Genomic DNA, 23,201 nt, shown 5'->3' on the forward strand with positions numbered 1-23,201 from the left:
CTATTCCAGGGGCGTCAATTGGGTATGGCAGGGGTATGCAACTGCCATACCCTGGGTCCAGGGGGGAAAATAAAAGTTACTTTTAAATACTGTATAAATCCATGAATGTCTCTTTATATGTGCTGGTTATTATGTTGTTAAATTACAGTAAAACAACTACAAATGCAAAATTTAACAAAATGGTCACATTAACAAGGTATTATAATAATATTCTCCACACTTGTATTCTCCCCATCTTGATAAAATGGTATATTAATCCCAGGTTCCGTAGGTCAGCTGCACAGGTGCAATGCATTATTGTTAATTGTGGCACGTTTACTAACATGCCAAGTTTAGCTGCACTTGAACAACCGTTCCAGGCTGCCATATCCAGCCCAAGAAACCGTAGAAACGGGGGGAAAAATAAAATGTATCATGCCTGTTGCTAAGGTATGGCAACATGACTGGTGTCTTGCACGCGTGCGAAGGCGCGCGTGCAAGACACCAGTCATGTTGCCATACATGCTTTTTCTGAACTGACGACACTGAGCTATTCCAGGCGTCTACTTAGCTCAGTGCTTCACAACCTTTGTTCTGACCTAAACATGATGGACATTCATGTCATGGTTCATGTGGAATGCTGCATTATGCTGTTGTGGAATTCTTTGGCTCAATTACAACGTCCCAATTATGTTGGATATTTCAATTAGTATTTTGTTATGAATCAGGCACAAGTATATCCTGGGAATTTATATTCAGATTAAATGCATGCGTGTGCGTGTGTGTGTGTGTGCGTGCGTGCGTGCGTGTGTGCGTGCGTGCGTGCATTGGGGGCGAGGGTCCTACAGTATGTACAGGAAATAGGACAGCAACACAAGCAAGCGTTTGGTCTTCTTGGTGGCGGAAATTGGCATGTCTTTTCAACATGTGAAATTTTATTTCACATTAAAATATATGCAAGTGAAGTATATATAGTAGCCTGGTTCCAGACAAGGCCAGAATATTGTCAATTAAAACAAAATGAGAAGAGTGACGTTGACATGTGTTTTCTTTTTTATTATCAGTTCAATATGAAGTCCTGTTACTGTTAGATATGGGATGACATCAGGGATCTCCATATATCCAAGGACATAAAAGGTTATAGTGGTTCCCATGACATCACACCATACAATAACTTTTATGCCCATACATGGAGATCCCTATCTGAACCATCCACACAGATATCTGGCCAGTGATGTATATCGATGACATCAGGGATCTTCATATGGCAAAATGGGTAGGGTATAAAAGGGATTCTGGGGAATACCCATATATGGACTTTTACTTAGGGATGTCACCTCCTGTGATATCACCTGTGATGTCACAGTGATGTGTCAGGGGAACCACAGTGTCAGCGTGACCTTCAGAGATACACGGATATGTGGACAAGATGTGGTTTTCATAGAAAACACAATAATCTTACCATAACATGTAGCTGAACTTACAATACCTATTGGTTTGGTTTCTGTATATAGTCTATATAAATACATTAAAACAAGGGTGAAATGTATATATTAAATCAAATATTTTATATTGGTCTCCAACAACTTTTTTTTCTTTCTCCCTGCGTTTTAACGTTTATTGGCTAATCTGATTGATCATGTATCTTGTACATGATCAAATTCAACCCTGGCCTCAAAATCCACGTTGAGCATCTTACTGCTCAATGCAAGAGACTTAGAAACCAGACAACCGCCCTAGTTAGATCCGCCAAAAAAAACTACATCGACGACAAAATCGATGAATACAAAAACAAACCACGAGACCTATGGAAGTTGCTTAACAACCAATTAGGCTTAAAATCAAAAACCATATGCCACAACATAAACATCAAAACGGACGCCGCTCTCATTTCTGACAAAGGTGAAGTGGCTACCCATCTTAACAAAACCTTTACCACCACAGCCCGTTCACTGGTCAAAAGACTGGTCGCCCCATCTGGGCGGTATGGTGAAGAATTTGTTAATACATTCTACAAAAAACTGGCTGTCAGTAAAGACAGCTTTAAACTTTCCACAGTGACAACTGATGAAGTGTTTAAAAAATTGAGCGCCCTACCTCAACACAAGGCCACTGGCCTTGATAAAATCCCAGCTAGATTTCTCAGAGATTCAGCCGCCACCATTGCTCCAATCATTACCCACATAATTAACCTTTCCATCGAACAGGGTCATGTCCCCCAGGACTTCAAACTAGCAAAAGTAACCCCCCTGCACAAAAAAGGTAGCAAACTAGACCCTGGAAACTACCGCCCCGTTTCCATTCTTAGCTCCATATCCAAAGTCATGGAGAAAATAGTCTACGAACAGATTGCAAGATATCTCGATGAGAATAATCTGATTTACGAGTTCCAATCTGGATTCAGAAAATCCCATTCCACTGACACATGCCTTCTCTATTTGACTGACCAAATCAAACGCGAAGCGGATCAGGGCAAATATAGTGGCATGGTCATGATGGACCTCCAGAAGGCATTTGACACCGTGGATCATGCTATTCTGATTGAGAAACTAAAAGCCATCGGTCTTGACAGCGCAGCAGTGAGCTGGATGCAATCTTACCTGGTGGGGAGGGAACAGGTGGTGGAGATTAACGGTACCCTGTCCCCCCCCCTCCCAGTAAGCTGTGGAGTTCCTCAAGGTAGCATACTGGGACCTCTGTTGTTCCTAATATACGTGAACGACATGGCATCTGCTTGCGACTGCAACCTGTTCCTGTTCGCGGATGACTCGGCTCTCCTAGTCTCGGGCAAGGACCACTTGCAGGTTGAAAAGACACTTAACTCTGAACTGAGTAAGATCTGCACATGGCTTAACGACAACAAATTATCAATTCACCTGGGCAAAACCGAGTCCATCCTCTTTGGATCAAATCATAACCTCAAAAAGGTAGAGAACTTCACAATCAAAGTGGGTGACAAGGTCATAACACGAAAAAACGAAATCTCTTACTTAGGATGTATCCTTGAAGCTAATCTTTCCAGCGAAAAGATGACTTCAAAAGTAATACAAAAAATCAACCAACGAACTCGTTTCCTACAGAGGATCGCCCCAATGGTCAACTTCAACACACTGAAGACCATAGCTGGTGCAATAATCCAGCCCCTCTTTGACTATGGAGTCCACGTATGGTATCGTGACGCCCCACAAGCCCTTAAAACTAAACTCCAAACAGCCCAAAATAAACTAATTAGGGTCCTGCTTAACCTTCCCAATCAGACTCACCTCACCGCTACTCACCAGTTAAGAGTGGGGTGGCTCAGAGTAGATGACAGAGTACAGCAACTTGCAATGGGACTGGTGTACAAGATTCACTACACCACTATGATACCCAAGTACCTGTCAAAATACTTTATAAACGTTAAGGATGTCCATAATTACAACACCAGAGGCAGTGCCACAGATCACGTTCAACCCAGAGTCAACTCAAAGAAAGGGTCGAACTCGTTCTTCTGCTATACCACAAAAATGTGGAATGCCTTACCGAAGGCCATAAAGGAGTGTGGATCACTAGCATCCTTTAAAACTGCCCTAAAAAACCACTTACAGCAGCCGTTCACAACTGGTAAAAACCTAGCCCAACCCTACCCTCCCTGCCCCTTCCTTGTATATACTGTACATACTGATTGTTTAGACTTACTGTTACCTGCCCCTTCCTTGTATATATTGTATATACTGTACTTACTGATTGTATAATAATAATAATAATAATAATAATAATAAAGCTTTATTTGTATAGCACCTTTCATGACATGAAATGCAGCTCAAAGTGCTTTACAGAGCAGAAAATGAAGCACATAGACCTACTGTTTTCTTTTTCTTTCTTTTTTTTCTTTACATGTCTACTGCATAGTACTGTGTTCTATTTGTCTGTCATTCAATGTTATATGAGATACTTAAATGGTTTCCTGTTGAAATAAGCTTAGTCTTTTCATGGATCTCCTTTTAGTAGACCTTGTACCAGTGAACTGTACCGTCATGAATCTGTACATTTTCCTATGCAAACTTCTAATAAAGCCTTCAATCAATCAATCAATCAATCAATCAAACATTGTACACTGTCAAAGTTATCTGCGACAGTAGGACACCTGCAGCTAACAGAGGGGCCATCGCTACAGACTACAGTAGGCCTACAGTACTTTTCCTATGCAAACTTCTAATAAAGTCTTCACTCAATCAATCAACACATTTGAGCAACTTACGGCCGTGCACTCTCCTTTTTTTCCTGGTCTGAGTGATAGTTTAGTTGTGGTTTTGTCGCTTGTGTAGCGATGCTGAACTATTGTGGTGTTAGAGAGCCACCCTGTGGTCAATGTGAGTACTACTCTCGACTCATATATCTACTGTTTATTTGCTTCTTGGCAAGGCTGTGTAAGTTTAAAGTTATATTTTATCTAACTATATCCACTGGTAAAACGATCCAAAGAAAAGCCTAGTTGAGGAAAACAAGCGCAACAAATGCAAATAAGAAACTTCACAGAAAAGTAAGCCCCAAAGTCGCTTATAATAAGCAGACATGGCAACGCTTGCGTGGCAGTAGAGCAATGTGATTGGCTAAACGCGAGTAGAGGCGGAAATCATCTCCTCTGGCTCTGTTTACAGTAGCAGCCTACATGTACACAGTTACAGTGTAACTAACACGTTTTACACCATTGTCATAGTGAAATCGAAAAATGCAGGTTGTCCGAAAACGCCATGGCAATGATCTCCAGACAACTGCAAAACATAGGTTTGTACTTTCGCACACAAAAGGATATTATCATCATGTAGTAGGCTATCCTCTGAAATAGCTCACGATGTAACTGCATGCGAACTTATTGCCATGATGGGAACAGTGTTAAATATTGGATACAAACTATTTACTTATCGATCCTGCAGTGGGCAGATTTTCAGTGAATCAATCTAACCTCCCACACCCTTCTATCAAGATGGGTCCGTATAAACCCCATTGCCATTGTTGCTACTGTCAGTGTCTATCATGTGATGCCACTTCCACAATTAACAGGAGAGCAGAGAATGTAATTTTGACAGTAGCTTCACTGGCTAGTTAGTTATTATGGTCATCCTATGGTAAGCTTCCATGTGAAGCCTTCAAATGTAGGCTACTACTTCTGGCATTGTATATGTATTCCTAGTTTTATATTTATACCTCTTTTTTAGATAATGTGAAGCACATTGAGTTTTAGCTCTGGTCCAAATGTTCTATAGCAGGGGTGGGCAACTTTGATGATGGAGAGGGCCTCTATATTTCCACCTACACTCCAGAGGGCCACAATGCATATATTATTGCTACATCCTACTTTGTCATTCGAGTATCTCATACAAAAGAAGCAAAAATAGCAGATCTACAAGCTCAAAACGTGTCGCAGTGCGACGCGTTTTGAGCTCTTAGATCTGCTATTTTTTGGCTTCTTTTGAATTGGATTCCTGAATAATTTTTGTTATTTTTTAATTGGAATCCTGTTGTGAAATGTACAAATTGCATTTCATTTTAAATGCATTTTGTTATGCTCATGTTAACTTCATGAACTTAAATACAAATACATTGGATATGAAAAACTTAACATTTTAGTACTACTTATACTAGTCATTAAGCTACTAAGATAGACTGAAGGAATTAAAACGGGTCATGTTTGCATGTTTGGAATTGGAACAGCTGAAATCAATAATATATCAGTATTCCAGTATTAACCTGCATGCAGGCCGCATTAAGTGAAGGTGGGGGCCGCATGTGGCTCCCGGGCTGCCAGTTGCCCATGTATGTTCTATAGCCTACAAATAATAATTAGTTGAGCATGAGATGTTTGCACGATGATAGTGACAGTCACTGTTGAATGTCTGTTCTCAGCCAACCTGTTTCAAAGGAACCTGCACCACCTCGAAAAAGCTCACGGTTCCATTTTGACATTTGGCTCTGTCTCACACTGCAGAACTGGATATTGGATTTTGGCAGGCCTATTGCAATGGTAAGGACATGCTGTGCGTGCTTTAGTTTAGTGCAGTGCTGCTCAAACTTTTGTTGATTTCTGTATCCCCTTTCCCTGCTTTCTGAATCAAAGACAGGTACCTTATCAACAGGGTTCCCACGGTCATGCAATTCCTGGAAATATTTTGAAATTTGAAAAATATTTTTTCCAGTACTGGAAAGGTTTTGGAATTGATCAAAGGTCCTGGAAGGTACTGGAAAAAAAATAGCTATGCATTGTCTTTGGTTATTGGTTTTGTTAATACCTCTGAAATGACAAATTAAACATTGGCCAAATTGTCAAATATTAGAGGCAGAAATTGTGAAAATAGCAGATCTACATGCTCACAACGCCTCGCAAACGCGAGGCGTTGTGAGCATGTAGATCGGCTATTTTCACAATAAAACCCTGTTATACAAAATTCCTCAACTCTTAGTGCTCGTCATGGTGCCGGGGTCCCCAGTTCAAATATGATTATTTCAGGGGTCACGGCCTGAAAAGAACCACTGGCATACACTACCTGTCTTTGGGCATTGCGCATAGGAGTAAGCGACTCGTTATTGAGCTGAATTATTGTTATAAAGTCCTGGAAATCGGTTTAAAAATTCTGGAAAAGTTTTGGAAATGAATTGGTAAAGATGTGTGGGAACCCTGTATCAAGCTACCTTATACATCGAAAAATATTGACACCAAAAATCCAATTTTGATGTATGTGGTGCTAGTCAAGTTTTTATTTAACCCTTGTAGTTCGGACTTGTAGATTTATTTTAAGCATGCAAGTTGTCATTACATGCAAACATATTCTTTTGGCGACAAAATCAACTGTAGTTTAGTCGAAGTAAATTATATTTTATTCATAAGACTATTACTTAACTAAATCAAAATGTGCAGTCAAAATGAACACTCACTCTCACTCACAGCAGAGGAAATTGGAGGCTCAAGACTGGTTATCTTTAACACTGTGTAACATCCATTTTAGTAGTCCTTTTGGTGACACCTTCTAGCGCCATAGTCTGTTAGAACTGTGATTCCCAGAATTCAGTTCAAATAAAAAATCACCTACTGTAAGTAGCCTACCACAGTTTAAAGCTAGAGAAGTTGTCAAAACCACATTTATGTGGAATGGTTATTGTGAAAAATATTCCTTCCATATTATGAAGGATTGTACAAAAAATAACCTGTCTCAAAATTTAGAATTGCCTGATATAATATTCATAATTATGAAGTGTATGAATGTGTATATAAAAAGGTACTTGCAGTAAATTCAAGTTCATGGTACAATGCACAATATCCATTCCTTGTTATTGTGATATTATAGATTGTAGGGCATTCACCAAATATTCGAATATCAAAGTCACTATTCGATGTTGTTCACTGAAGTCGAATATTATTATTATTTTTTTTTCTCTTTCCAAAAAATATATAGGTTATAAAACTTGGCAAGATAGGAAGTCATAAGAATGAGTTGTCAATGCCCCCCTGGTGGATGAATTTGTTAATGCTCTATATATACCAGGGGTTCTCACACCTTTTTAGGCCGACCCCCAAAATAAACATATTTGAACTGGGGACCCCCACCCTGACAAGCACTTGGAATTGTAGGTATTGCATTTAATGTGACTCAGTTCCACAGATAAATATTGTGAAAATAGCAGATCTACCTGCTCACAACGCCTCGCAACGCGAGGCGTTGTGAGCATGTAGATCGGCTATTTTCACAATGTTCGCCTCTTGCTTACTTAATATTTGACAGTTTGGCCAGTCCTGTCGAATATTCGACTATTCGAATACTTTGAGGTCGAATAATTCGAATACTAAAAATCACTATTCGTGAATGCCCTGATAGATTGTGGTTCCTCTGGAATGGTTCCCACTGAACAAGCCCAGCGTTGGAGACTACTTCCACATGGCTTACAACGTCATCACACCATTCCTACTGCTCAAGGTATGTTTCACTACTCACATTATTACCAAAATAGAAGTAAAGTCAGGTTGCCTGTTATTGAAAAAGGAAAGAAGTCCAATGCAATCAAAAGGTTTTAATGAGAAATCACAACGCTGTTTGAGTCTAACAGACGGAAACGTTGTGATTTCCCATTAAAGTTTTTTTATTGCATTGAAAACAGTGTGCAGGAGTGTTTTCTTCTTCTCTCAGTGCGTTGGACCCTCATTTGGTTCTCCTACGTACCTGTCACATTTGTATGTGTGCAAGAGACTTGCTTTTTGAGTGGTGGTAGACCGCTCCATAGCATGGCCGTGTGTGTATCCGTGTATGTATCCGTGTATGTATGTGTGTATGTAGCCTGAACTACCACTCAGTGACCAGAGAGGGTGCTCTTGAGTCTAGTCTGAGCATCAACTGCAATATTCTCTCTCTCTCTCTCACACACACACACGTACACACACACACACACACACACACACACACACACACACACAACCACCGCTCAGTTCACACGGGTGTGATTTTATAGGTTGCCTGATATAAAAAATAATGCTAAATCGTACATAGAACACAAGTAAATTATCTAAAAGAGAAATCTTGTGTGTGTGTGCGTGCGTGCGTGCGTGTGTGTGTGTGTGTGTGTGTGTGTTAGGGCATTAATCAAAAAGTCAACTTCATTACACAAGTCGACTCCTTTGCTCCATTTGTGTGTGTGTGTGTGTGTGTGTGTGTGTGTGTATAGCATTCAAACAGTAGGATTGCTTATTGTCAAAGACAGGATTCTCTCCTTTTCTAATTGGGTTTTGTCAAAGCACACTAGCACAGTGAGATTTCACTCAGCCATATAATAACATCAAAACAAAAGCCTTTTTAAGGGAGAAAGGATTGCTTAGTTTAGGCTATTCCATCCAGTCAAGTCTAGAGTAAGTCATTTTCCGGTTTTGTCCCCCGTTCCTTCCCCCCATCGTTTGATGATGATGTCATCAAACAATAAAGTCGACTTCAACTCAACTTTTTACTGAGTCGAGTCGAATTATCACAAGTTGTTAATGCCTGTGTGTGTGTGTGTGTGTGTGTGTGTGTGTGTGTGTGCGTGTGCGTGTGCGTGTGTGTGTGTTTCAGCTGATTGAGCGCAGTCCCAGGACGTTGCCTCGCTCAGCGGTCTACCTCTGCATCATTACCTTGGTGATGGGAGCCAGCATCCACTTAGTGGGCGACTCCATCAACCACCGCCTCATCCTGAGCGGCTACCAGCTCCATCTCTCCGTCAGGGAGAACCCCATTATTAAAGATCTCAAGCCGGCCTCACTGGTAAGGCTTCATTAAAAACATACTGTACAGTATCTAAGTGTGTGTGTGTGTGTGTGTGTGTGTGTGTGTGTGTGTGTGTGTGTGTGTGTGTGTGTGTGTGTGTGTGTGTGTGTGTGTGTGTGTGTGTGTGCGCGCGTGCATATTAGTCGGGGGCGTTAGGGATATTTCGCGCTAATCAGTCTAAAAGTGCCACATTTTTTCACAGATGTAGCCCAGGGCTTGCTCTAATGATTTAGCTTGGGCGCCTGAGTCGGCAACCTTCGGTGTCGCCACAGCGGCCAAATCAAGTTCGGCTCCCATTGACTTTCTATACAGGAGGAAAATACCCAGAAAAACCCTTTTTTTCTGGGTATTTAAGTAGGATGTGAGGGGTCTAACTAGGGGTTTGTCATGATGCTGAATCCATTGCAAGCATTTGTTTTGCACAAAAAACATTCCTTGGGCTATAAATGGCCTCAGAACAGCCTAATTAAAGTTGGTACTTTATACGGGAGCGTGTCGAATCGATATTTCGACATAACATTTGTTCGACCCGGGTGAATGTTAACCGGGTGAAATGCTAACCTGCCGACGCTGGTGAATGCTAACCTGGTGAATGTTAACCACTATGCCTGAACCTAACCCAAACCCTAACCCTTAGGGTCGATTCAGAGTCTAATAAGGAGAATAACTTATTTCGGTTCGGCACCGTCCAAACCCGTCCCCGGTTCGGGGGGGCGTCAACCGACTAAACTCGGCTCCATGGTGCTGCCGAAATGTTGTGACCTCCCGAGCGTGTTTAAAGTATTGTTTCAACAAATCGATTGGATTACCCCCACTGCTAAAAAAAGCATTTGCATTTTGGATACAATGCTTAGTGACGGTAAGAGCGGTTGATAACCTGGTGAACTACCCCCGGATAACTACCTCATTTGGGCATGCTGTGAGCAGGAACCACATCTCGGAGCGGCATAGTCTCGGAGCGAGTGGTTCCGAAAGGAGCTAAGTGTTAGTCAATAAACATATGCCAGACTGGTCCTTTTAAAGTCCCATTACATGATACACTGCACTCCCGATTAACATTATGTGTACGTTATGTGTCAAATCAAGACAGCTCTCCCTTCCCCTTCACTTAGGCCCAAATGACTATGGCAACCAAAGCATAACAAATGTGCTACAGTACTTACTACCATACACAGACACATGTGTCCCTGGCAAGAAGTGGCCTTGTCCTTGGCAAATTTTAGATTCTTTGTTTATTATAATGTTGTCATTTTGATCACAAGGCTACTGAATGTCAGTCTCCAAGTTTACTTCCGAATATGTATGACTGATTTGCCATGACACTATGGCACTTTATTAGTCCACTAGGACAGTTGTTCTCTAACTTTTTATTATCAAGGACCTGCATAAGTTACAGACCCCCAGTAGGTACAGACCTTAAAGGTCATTTTAAGGCCATAGCTCTTGTTTTTTTTTTGGTAATATTATTCCCAAGGCCCTGAATATTATCGCTCATTTGTATGCCTGTGGCAAAACAGATTGTTTATAAAAATGTCAACCACAAGCCAGCATGGCAATCATGACCCCTGATCGTGCATTGGATAATAAGCCATTGTGGGAGGTAAGGGTAGGGGTGAGCAGAATGTAAACACTTGAACCCTAGCATCCCTATTCCCTGCGCAAACAATTATACCAAAAAATAAATAAATAGCCGATCCCTTGGGAATCTGCTCACCTAAGTAAGTATTGGGATTCTGGGAGTGAGGGAGGTCCGGTGCCATGGGATTTTAACACAAACAGAACAGGGAAGAGATCCTGAATTCTTAACTATTTTTTGACGATATGCTTTAAAGAGACCGAAAAAAAGAAGACTTCTCAATGAAATCTTGCCTGTCTGTCAAAAACATTGCACAATGCAGCTTTAAGTTCACATCAATTAATTACTTGAGATCAGATCATTGAAGAAATTTGATGTGGTCACCTTTGACATAGTATTGCAGGGTTCCCCAATTAGTTTTCCCCAAGGGCCGAATTATGTCTAGGGTACCAAGCCGAGGGCCACAACATTGCATCGTTGTCAGGTGAAAATCTTTTATGTCCAAAACCGTTCGTTTTGAATTCATATTTTTTTTAATTATTTAAACTAGTGAAAACAGCTGATCTACAAGCACACAACGCCTCGCACCGCGAGGCGTTGTGTGCTTGTAGAGCTGCTGTTTTCACTACTTTTGTGCGACGGCCTTGTATGATTTGCGAAAGAACGTACACATTTGGAGATACGAGTTTTCCACCCGACAACGACGATATACTAGTGTTGTTGCTGCTCTTGTACCACCATTATTACTGGGGTTGGTGTGGGCCAGACAGTAGCCCCCCGCGGGCCGCCTATTGGGGAAGCCTGTAGTATCGTCATCAACATTTTCTGGTTTTCTGATGCTGTCCATCTGGGGGAAAGTGCAGCATTTATCCATGTCACTGGCGAATAACAATACGCCCAAGTCTGATATGTGGTTGGAATGGAAGGCATAAATGCACAACTTGAGCAATAGGTGGCACTATTCCATGCAAAAGAGAGATCCATTTCTTGCCTGCCACTGCAAAGTTAAATTGTGCCATTACAATATACCTGTAAATCTTGTGTGTTACCTATTTGACAGTAGGAAAAAAATAACATATCACTTTTTCTCTCTTAGATTGACTCCTTTGAGCTGCTGTATTTTTATGATGAACAACTGGGACATTTAATGTGGTAGGTGATAATTGTGCTGGAAATGGGCAGTGGTGTAAAGTAACCAAGTACTCAAGTACTGTACTTAAACAGACAAAACAAAACATACATTAACGACTTCAACAATATATATCTTCCTTTTGAAAATAGCAGATCTACAAGCTCACAATGCGTCATGATGTGGCGCATTGATCTCAGTCAGGCAGATCTGCTATGTCTCGAAGATTTTTATAAATTCGAAAACTTGTGAAATGGGACATTCTGCATAATGAGTACTTTCTACTGTTGGTACCTTCAAGTACATTTTGATAACAATACTTTTGTTCTTTTACTAAGTAAAAGAACAAGTAATTCTGAATGACTGAGTATTTCTACATTGCAGTATTGATACTTTTACTTACTTTTACTGCCTCATTGCAAGCAAGGAAAGAAAGTGGTGATTCTCTTCCTCCCTTGTAACCATCTGAATAGAATTCTAATAAGGGAATACTCTGCTAGGAGTCGGTTTGTTCATTTACAATGATTACAAAATGTGTCTGGTTCGACTATCCAAGATAAGTTGGCTCAAATAGTAGACAGTTATTCTGGCATTGCCAGACTGATGACATGGATTCTCTTGAGGAACGTGTGAGTGAATCCACCTCGCCAGTTTGGCAATGCCAGGCTAGTAGACAGTGCTTAAAGCCTTGCCGGTGGAATAATGGGCATGTATTTAACACATTTTAGGTGCCACCATTAAAGGGAGTGTACAAATGTAACCAAACGGACCATTATCACTAACTAGTCCTTACCCGTTCAAAGATATGAGCTCCGAAATGATGTGCAGTGTGTGGGTTATGGGATGTGCACTGTGCACACAGTATATGAGGGATGGAAAGTAACTTTCTGGTGCTTGCATGATAATATGTAGGAGCATCAATGTAAGAAATACCTGTTTCGTTTAAAGGCTACAGATGTGTACCGATCTACATGACAACATCTGAAAGAGCCCCCCCCCGCCGCCCACACACACACACACACACACACACACACACACACACACACACACACACACGCACACGCACACGCACACACACACAGAGCTGGTTAAACATGTTGCCCCATGCTAGATGCAGAATAGATATGCCTCATGCTACAGTAGATGCAGAATAGATAGTAGTTACACCATAAAAATGCTAATATACAGCATACGATTTGTGAAAGTGACAAACGGGCTTCACAGTTATGTCAGGTGTGTTCATATGCTAATGGTGATGCGATTTCAGATCAATTGCTCCAGCCACTGAGGAGAAACGCTGTGACAGACACTCACTCACTCAGACAGACATTCGCAAAATTATAGTATAGATGTTGCCGCATTCAAACGTAATGGAATATTATTATGGGATAAGTCTCTACACTTTACTGTCTAACAGTGATCCTCTGATCAATTCTTTAGGTATATTCCTTTCTTCATTATTCTATTTCTCTACTTCACTGGCTGCTGCACCCAAGCCAAAGAAGAAAGCAAGATTCCCTTCTCTGGTTGGCTGATACTGGGACCCAGTGCCCTCTACTATTGGTGAGTTTGTTCCACATGCATTATCTTCTTTTAATTTACCATCTATTTCCAAATAGTAGCTCTAGTGCAAATAGCCGCCCGGTTCCTTTTCAACACACGGGTCTGACATAATTTTGCCCATTAAACGCCCCGTCCAAATAAATAAAAGCCTGCTACAAATAGCCATCTGGTTCCTTTTAAACGCTCAGGGTCCAAATGGATTTAGCACATTAAACACCAGGGCTACTATTTGGAAATATAAGGTACACTCAAATGTGGCAATTAGCCCTATTCACGGCCCGCCCACTCAGCATCCCCCTGGTGCTGAAGTCACGTTTTGAAGGGTAAAACCCTGCTAAAAGCCCATAGAGTTAACACAGAAATCGCTAATTAAGTGTGCCTGCCATGCAATGGCAAAACACTTATTGTTATCCGCCATACTTAATAATAATAATAATAATAATAATCACGTCACAAAATTTCGGCTCGTAATAACTGCCGCACAATTTACGCCACCGCCGCAATATATACATCAAAACGTGCGGCTCGGCCGGGAATGGGGAAAAGTTGTATCGTTTAATTGATATTAATTTATTAGTGAATTAATTTTACCCATTGACTTATAATGTGAATCGCAAAAACTCACATTTAATATTTTTTTTCTCGCAAACCATAGGGGCTACAGTTTCAAAACTTGGAGAGGAGATTTATAATGATATCAAGGATTAAATAAAAAATAATTTCGTCAGTTGGCCTCATGGTGGCGCTATAACAGTCCACTTTACCTTTCGGCCTGTAACTCTTGAACCGTGGGTCGGAAAATTAAAATTCCTTTTTCCCTGGATTCCTTGGGTCATGACGCATCTCCTCATATAGGCCACGCCCATTTGCGTCAGGATAGATTTTCCGCCATTTTGAATTTCTTCAAAACACACTTTTTGCTCCTTTTCCTACATATTTTCTCCAAATGTCACAAAAATCGATACACACGATCTATGGACTCATGCGATAAACATATTTAAACGATATTTTGATAGTCCATACCGTTCTTCCGTAACAGGGTTCCAAAGTTAGCGGGAGGAGCCCGTTTTGTAAGAAGTAGCCATAAATCACAAACGAAACATCCAGTCAACACCAAATGTTAACCACAAGTGGGGGGCGCTATACTGAACATATACCCAAAAGCATTTCCACTTCGACCCATAGGGGGCACCACAAACGCGCAAAACGTAACCGTTTCATGCCAAAACGTAACCGTTTCATACCAAAACGTGTTTTTCAGGGGGAACGACCCTCTCAAAACGAAACACAAACGATCTCGGGAGCGACGGGACAACGTAATCGCCTTGCGGAACTTGTGGGAGGAGCCTATTTCTTAAAAACAAGAAACCATATTGCTAATGCTAACACATGCTAATGCTAACAAATGCTAATGCTAACAAAGATGCTAATGTTAACACATACAAGGTTGCACACACTTAGCGAGCTGCAGGCACACTTAAAATTTCTTCGAAATTTTCTTTTCTAGTTTAATGCAATTTCCGAATAGTACGGCTAGCATGATCAAGAACACAAGATAGTAAAAGGCACAAAGCATTATAATTTACTTTACCGTTCGAAATAACGATTTGTTTGCTTTAAGTCCAGCTATTTCTGTTATAGTTTCCCCTTCTAAACTGACGTCAGCACCAGGAAGTTGCTGAGAAATTTGCTGAGTGGGCGGGCCGTGAATAGGGCTAATCTCTTTGGATTCCCAGGCAATATGATGAATCGATTAATACTCGATCTCTGTTGGGTGTCATTCTCCAACCTATTCTACCTCCGCATGCTTTTCTGTGCAATAAAAATGCTGATATTGTGGAGATTTTCTCAGTAAGCCTGTTTAAGTCAGTATAGGCTTAACAGAGATGGGCAGGCAGACAGTTCTCATTCTGACTGGTCAATCATGACATTCAGCAGTCTGTAATTCGATAGCAGGCCGCTGCCAGTAAGAGCAGACTGTTGCTATGGACAGAAGCTGTTGCACCTGAAAGATATCAATCTTTTTTTCTTTTTTTTTTTGCTTAATCCACCTCCATGGTGGCAATAATACACAATGTTAATTTTCAGCTAAACGGGTTAGGTACTGGAGAGGGGGACACACACACACACACTGTCTGGGGCTGCACAATATGGACAAATTGTATACCTATATCAGGGTTTCTCAAAGTGATGCCATGACGTAAGTCCATGGGTGCCGCCCAATAGTTATTTATGGAATGGATCAATATCACTTCAGTTTAACCACTTAGAGTCTTAAGCCTCTATCAGAGTCTGCGGTGAAGAGCTATTCACCGCAAATTTGAGGTGGAAAGCTTTCCACCTCCAGTCAGAAAATAAGTGAAGGCCATCATAGTCAGTCACGGTGAAGTCCTAACACTGTGACTGACTGGTCTAGATCGACCAATCAGTGAACGGGGTGAAGAGCCTATCTGTCTGAAAGTAAAAACAGAGAGATGTGTCGCGACTCGCGGTGGAAAGCTCTTCACCGCGAGGAATGACGTAGCGTTGTAGTTTTATGACTCAAAAAGACTACACCGCGGTGCCGACTCTGATAGAGGCTTAAGACCCTCTATAGTCTATACTGAGTAAAACAGACTTGGGTTACACTTGACTTTACGCCTTCCTTTTCAATCATTTTGGTGAATGTTCACCGCAGAACAGGGATGATGGTGTTCAAGTGGTTAATAATTGTCAAGCATAAAGTTATTTTCAGTCTGTCCTGAATGGAAACGGATACTCTCAAGTTTTCCTCATGTCATACTGTATCTTAGGGGGAAATATTTACATATTTATGTACCGTAATATGATGTAAATGTAAGGTGCTATCAATGTAAGTCAGTCCACATGTATGCTGTGGATGCAAAAGCTATTTACAGGGGTGACCTGAGGCAAAAACGTTTGAGAACCTCTGCTCTATATTTATGCTAAATATCTCTATAGCGATATGATAAACATGTACGTGCATATCATTCTGCCGACTGGTGGAAGTCAAACGCGTACTTTTCTGCAACTTGACGAATTACTCTTATTTTAATGTCCACTGACTGTCAGTCAAACGCCTTGATGAAGACAGCTTTACAATGGTCACTGAAAAACACAGAAATCATTTAAACGGTGAAGCTTTTCATATGGAAGGCTTTGGTAAGATGCTTGCTTTCATTATCATTGTCGATGAGAGGTCTCGGCCGTGTCTCACACTTATGAATTAAAGTTCTCACCATGGCTGTTTTCAGTCATTAGGACTTCTATATGGAAACATGTTGTGCAGTGAAAATAGGCTATCTACAAGCTCAGGATGTCTGTGACGCCTATTTTTGGTTATTATCTTAAGATTAGAGCATTTAAAGTGGTCAATATGTTCTGATTGAAGCATCTTTTATAAAATGGTCTCGGATATTTCACATAAAAGCAAAGGTTAAAGCCTCAGTCTGTGATTTCTTCACCTGGTTGGCAGTATGTAGAACAGCAGCAACAATATTACTAAAACATAATTATTTTACATGTGTTACATGTATTTTACACGGGCCGGGAGGACTCGGAAAGATTTGAGGGTGCATTTACACTGTCAGTTACGGTAGGCTCAGGCTGTGATGTCATTAAGGCCGGCTTTACACTGCCACTGAAATCTAGCCTGAATCAGATCTGAGTCACATCAAAATTGGAATCCGATTTTTTTTTAAATAGTCTAAATCTAGACAGGTCACATGCAGGTCACATGAAATCCGATTTTGAAAAACCACATACAGAGGTGGTTTCAAATCCGATCCATATCGGATCTGAGGACATCTGACTCAGTCTGAAAGCAGCAACCACATCCACCCCATAGAGTTATATGCAAGTCATATGCAAGTCACATCAAACTGGCCAAGCGTCACTTGCTGCGCGACCCGAGCGCGGCTGTAAATTACATCATTACAGAGCACGAGTATTTACTATTTGATTACAGCGCACTGAGCACATGAGAAAAACAAAAGAGAAGAGAGAAAACACGTGAGCTAAACAGTTAAAACCAGAGAGAAGAGCGAAACAAGAGTAAAGAAAAGAAGAGAGAAAAACAATATTGTAACGTGTGTTTACTATAGTCTATTATGTCGCATTTCCTGAACGTAGCGTCGACGTAGTGACGTAATGTCATGACGCCTACGTCGTTACCACGGTAACCAAAGCATACATGTCGCCGCAGGGCAGCTTTGGGCTGACGCTGTCTGAACGCACAGATCAGATCTGTGTCACTTGCAAATGCTGTGTGAAAACTCGGGCCAAAAGATCGGATTTGACAACCAAATCGGATTTGGGCTGGATTTGACTGCAGTCTAAATCCGGCATAAGTTTCCACTGCAGAATCTTGGAATCTCATTGTGTGAAAATGGCCGCACATATCATGTGGCGTTGATCTCCTTCGCTATTCTCTCATACTAGGACATGACGTTTTGTAGGCGGAAGCAGACCCATGTTTTGTTTGCGGGAGCATTTCGACGATGAGGAAATGCTAGACTCCGAGACAAGTTTGAGTAAACATTAATTTATTGGAAACATATGGACTAACACATGGCGAGTTGGCGGGTCGGTAGAAACTGTTCTGCCGTTTTTTTTATTTTTTTTTACTTTAAAAATGAATAATTTCCCGTGATAAATCACAGCGCGGGTCAAAAACGGAGGGGGGCCGACGTGGAGGGGGGGCCCAGATCTTTGATCTTGACCCCCCTCCCAAAAATCTGTACGACGGGCCTGCTCCCAAGCCCCCACAATTTATGTGGAAAACTTCGGGAAATGTCGATCAATTCGCCTACCTTCTTTCCACAAGAACTGTCATTGATGCTGAGATTCACCACTGCATAGGGTGTGCCAGTGCAGGTTTTGCTATGTTGAGGAGGAGGAGTGTGTTGGAGAATCGGGACATCAAACTCCTTGGCTCGCTCTGCTCTATGGGTTAGCTGGACCACCTATAGCAGACATCCCAAGGCCCTGGAGCAGTACCACCAACGATGGGGTGTGTAGCGTTGTTCCGACGTCCCATTAGTCCGGCGGCAATCTGGCTAACCAATCTCAAATAAAAGGTCACAGGGTAGCCCGTGCCCTATAGAAATATGGGCTCTGGTTAAAGACATTGCATGCACACGCACGCATACACACAGCTGCGCCAAATAGTAATTGGGAGCGCTGTTGTGAAGTGTTGTGAATTTGTGATTTAGCTCATTGTTTGTCACCTGTAGCTCCTCTGCAGTGCTGGCTGTGCTCTGTGGAATGTGGGACAGTCAAACAGAGCAGGGCTGTACCACTCCACGTAAATAGGGGTGGAGGGTGCCAGTACTGTAGAGGAGTGGGGGTGTTTGACTATAACATTGAGCAAAGGTTTCCTATTGTCTCTATACATGAATTCTAACCTAAATGATGGGTAGTGTAAAACACTTTAACATTTATTGATATGGTACTGTAGAGCTTGTAGATCAGCTATTTGCTGTTAATTGGTTCCCTGGTTAGTGGTAGGATCCACTCCTTTAAAGGGAGGCTGCTAACCCAGGGCAACTCAGTTATGCTCGGGAGAGCGAGGTGAGAACACCTAAGTGAAAGAGCTGCCAGGGCCCTTTCATGGGCATAGCCTAGTGCAGTTGTTTGTTATTTATTTCCTTTTTTTTTGTTTCGCCTTTGTTCCTGAGTTCTCTATCTTGTGATTTTTTGGCCAACTTTATTTTTTGCATTTGGGATTTTGTTTACACTGTAAAAAACTGCATCGGAGGTGGAGGTTGGAGAAATAAAAAGCTGAGCTATTTTGCGAGCCTAGGCCATCGGCCAACTTCACAAACGCCCTCTCTGTTTTCTTCCTTTCCATTTGATCTTTATTATCTGCAAGATAAGTCTGTTCTCGAGAACGGCGGTACCTAACCTTAATCCTAACCTGTGCGCACACACACACACAACTCAACTTCAAGATCATCAGACTTCCCACACCCACGCTTCATGTCATAAAGTCATTTGTTATTGAAAGCATAGTTTATGATTCAGCACTTCCAATAACAAATAACTGATAATCCCCTGTATCACTTCTTCGACCTCATGCCATCTAAGTGAAGATATAGAACAGGGGTGGGCAACTTTGATGATGGCGAGGGCCACTTTATTTCCACCTTCACTCCAGAGGGCCACATTGTATATTGCTATGTCCTACTTTATCATTCTATTATATCATACAAAAGAAGCAAAAATAGCAGATCTACAAGCTTGTAGATCTGCTATTTTTACTTCTTTTGAATTGGAATCCTGAATTATTTATTTTTATTTTTAAATTGGAATCCTGAAATTAACATTTTGATTTAATTTCAAACGCATTTAATTATATACTCATGTTAACTTTATGAACTTAAATACAAAAACATTTGACATAAAAAAAAAGTACATTTTAATACTACTATACTAGTCATTACGCTACTAACATAGGTGACGGAATTAAAGCAGGTCATGTTTGGTATTCCAGTATTAACCTGCGGGCCGCATTAAGTGAAGGTGGGGGCCGCATGTGGCCCCCGGGCCGCCAGTTTCCCATGTATGATATAGAACCTTGGAAGTGGGAAGTGGGCTTGTTTTAGCCCTTTTGTTTTGAGTTTTGCCCTCAGCCATTGCGGCTGAACAACAAAAACAAACAGCCCTGTCGATAGCATGGTTTTCTGTGTGCAGCCGGGACCGCGTGTTTTGTCTTGATAAGCTATTCTGTGCCACATGGTTATGTGTTGTATTTTTGTTGTTGTTTTTGAGGGCAAATATCCCTTCTGGGACAATAAACATAGTTATTATTCCCTTTGAAATTCAATTGCAGTGTCCTTTCATAGAAAGATAGGAAGGAAGAGCAGGTGTGTTTTGACTGATGCCAATAAGGCAGAAGCAAACATAAAAGGCAGACACAAAGAAAAGAGAATTATTTCCATGTATTTTCCATTCCTCATCATGTGGTTCCAGAAATGGGGGTCTTTGTTGCTACTTCATCACTGGGCGCAATAGCAGCTTTCATACCATATGCCAGTGTTTCTCAATCTTTTTTGGCTTGAGTACCCCCTTTTGCTGATTTTTTAAACCAAGTAACCCCTTTTCCCAACGACAACATTTTCCCAACTGTGTTTCTATGTCAGCAATCTGGCCAGCCATCGTCAAAGAAAAGGTCCTTTTCACTTAACTGGAGCTCAGTTAGTCTGTTCTTGAGAGACTACTATGCCAGTGGTTCTCAAACCGTTTCATGTGAAGGACCCCCAAAATTATATGTATTTGGCCACGGACCCCCATCTCAAAATATTTAGTTCCAGGGACCACCCAGAAGCAAAATTTGAGTTACAAACGTTCACTTTAAAAAATACATATATATTCAAAGATTTGCCCTCATTTTCTCGACTTTTTCAAAAATAGCAGATCTACAAGCTCGCAGTGTGAGCTTGTAGAACAACTGTGCATCATTTAGCCGGGGACCAGCTGGAACCCTCTCACGGACCACAGGTGGTCCCCGGACCACTGGTTGAAAACCACTGCTCTATGTCACTCTGTCTGTAAATCTACCACAAATGCCAACAGAACTCATCAAATTGAAAGGCAACAAGATTAAGGGCTCAACTATGTACATCCTTTTTGATTGCAATGTTAAAATCAATTGTTTATAGATTTATTTTTTCACACAACACAAAATATACACTCACACCCATTCACTCACCCCCACAGACACAGCCTACATTAAAAGTTACCTTGTTTACAAAAGAATACAATAAAATAAAATGAAATACCAAAAAATAATGATGACATTGTTCACAAAATGTTTCTCCATTTCTTTTCCTCTTCTCTTTAACCTTACATTACCATTGTGAATATGCACATTATTTTCAAGTATTTGTCTCCACATCACCCATATATACCTCCCAAAGCTGTTCGAAGTCTCTCTGTCTACCCCCAGTTATATAAGTCGGTCTCTCCAGACCAATAGAGTTCATGAGTTCTCGATGCCACGTTCTCAACGTAAAACCAATTGTTTCTCTGAGAATAATCTAACATTATCCAATCTTTCTTTTGGTTTAATTCCAGGTACCTGGTGACTGAAGGACAGATCTTCCCCCTCTTCCTCGTCACGTACCTCGCCATGGTTGCCACAGTGATAGGACAAAAGCACAGAGGCATAAGCCCAGACAGCAACGGCTTGTTCCTCTTTGGCAGTTTCAGCGTCACCATGGTACTTGTGGCCGTGTGGGTGTTATACTTATGGAACGACCCGGACTTGCGCAAAAAGTACCCAGGGATCGTCTATGTTCCAGAGCCCTGGTCCTATTACACATTACATGTCAAGGACAGCCACTGAGTGGCAATGTGAACAATGATGTTGTTAACTTTCTCCTTGCTCCTCAACGTGAGAAAGAGGCATCATGTGTGACCGTGGCATCACCTGGAGACCTACCTTTCTGAGTTTGTGGAATTGAATTCAATGAGTACCGTCTGGCTGCAGTTCTGTTATGAGCAGGTTTTTTTTTTGTTTGTTTGTCTTGAAGCCTGAACAGGGACGTGCTGGGCCCCTGATTCAGCCCGGGAAAAAGAGTTGGAGAGGCCCTCATTGCGCGCTATAGAGAGAGATCTCTCTCTATAGCGCTGCTGCTACTCAAAGATTTGCCATTTCAGATCATAACAAGTGACAAGCCAGTGGGCCAATTACTGTACATGAGTTATATTTCGTCGTTGTCGGGTGGAAACCTTGTATGTCCAAAACCGTTTGTTTTGTATTTATCATTTTAAAAATGATTTAAACTAGTGAAAACAGCCAATCTACAAGCACACAACGCCTCGCGGTGCGAGGCGTTGTGTGCTTGTATATCTGCTGTTTTCACTACTTTTGTGCAATGGCCTTATATGATGAGGCAGGGCTTTGCTTTGCGAAAAAATGTATACATTTGAAACTTGGAGATACAAGGTTTCTGCCCTACAGTGATGATTTACTTTGTTGGCCGCCCAGCCCCCAAAATGGAACGAAGGCCGACATTTAATTTTTTTCCTAATGGCCGGCCTGGACCGGCTGGGAATTAACCGGCCGTTCGGGAGTTGTCCCGCTTTTCCCAATGGCCAGCACGTCCCTGAGCCTGAATGAGAGCGCGGTGTCAAAGCCCTAACAGATATTCCGTGCCCTTGTTTGCGCCCTCTGGTCCCAACTGAACTTACTAGCTCAATAGCGCATCGATTTAAAAACAAACCATTCACACCGTCTTTACAAAGGCTGCAGAGTTTCTGCACTGCAAATTAACTATGACCCTGGATGGCTCCATTGTGTGACCTGAAGTGCCTCCTGCCGTAGGCCAGTGTTTCTCAAACTTTCAAGTTTCAAGGTCCCCCCCTTAACTCTCACAGTGTAAATGAAAAAGCTGTCAAGACATTCTGTAGCAGCCCACAGAATGTTTGGGCGACGGTGACTGATGGATCCACGAATGAAAGGTATATTCAGTGATTGTATTTCATTCAAATAAAAATATAATTGGTACATTTTCCATTCGTTCTCCTCACTAGAATGTGTGCTGACCATATAAGGACTTCCACCATGGCCCGTGTTACGAGCATAGCTAGATTCTGTTTTCAGAGGTGGCCAGCCAGTCCTCGACCAATCAGGGTAGAGTATGGCCGTAGTTATGTTATGATGTTTAGTTGATGGTCAAAATAAAAG

The 23,201-nt window shown here is 41.6% G+C and overlaps 1 protein-coding gene across 1 annotated transcript; it reads left to right on the top strand.

The window, feature by feature from the left end:
- The first annotated feature begins 4,612 nt into the window (after window positions 1–4,612).
- cln6a (CLN6 transmembrane ER protein a) lies at window positions 4,613–22,278 on the top strand. Its single transcript, XM_080729648.1, has 7 exons — window positions 4,613–4,746; window positions 5,866–5,983; window positions 7,830–7,928; window positions 9,051–9,239; window positions 11,915–11,970; window positions 13,388–13,510; window positions 21,587–22,278. Exons 1-7 carry the CDS (start codon window positions 4,691–4,693, stop codon window positions 21,855–21,857), a joined length of 912 nt encoding a protein of 303 aa, XP_080585774.1. The 5' UTR covers window positions 4,613–4,690; the 3' UTR covers window positions 21,858–22,278.
- Window positions 22,279–23,201: the final 923 nt, after the last annotated feature.

This window comes from Nannobrachium achirus (genome assembly GCF_963921795.1).
Source record: "Nannobrachium achirus genome assembly, chromosome: 7".
Classification (NCBI taxonomy): Eukaryota; Metazoa; Chordata; class Actinopteri; order Myctophiformes; family Myctophidae; genus Nannobrachium; species Nannobrachium achirus.

Bases quoted from the DNA above. Each gene is read 5' to 3' on its own strand.
- cln6a (XM_080729648.1), top strand. From the start codon at position 4,691: ATGCAGGTTGTCCGAAAACGCCATGGCAATGATCTCCAGACAACTGCA. The intron at 5,984-7,829 runs GTAAGGACATGC...ATGCCCTGATAG, and splicing joins TTGGCAGGCCTATTGCAATG to ATTGTGGTTCCTCTGGAATG. The intron at 7,929-9,050 runs GTATGTTTCACT...TGTGTGTTTCAG, and splicing joins CACCATTCCTACTGCTCAAG to CTGATTGAGCGCAGTCCCAG.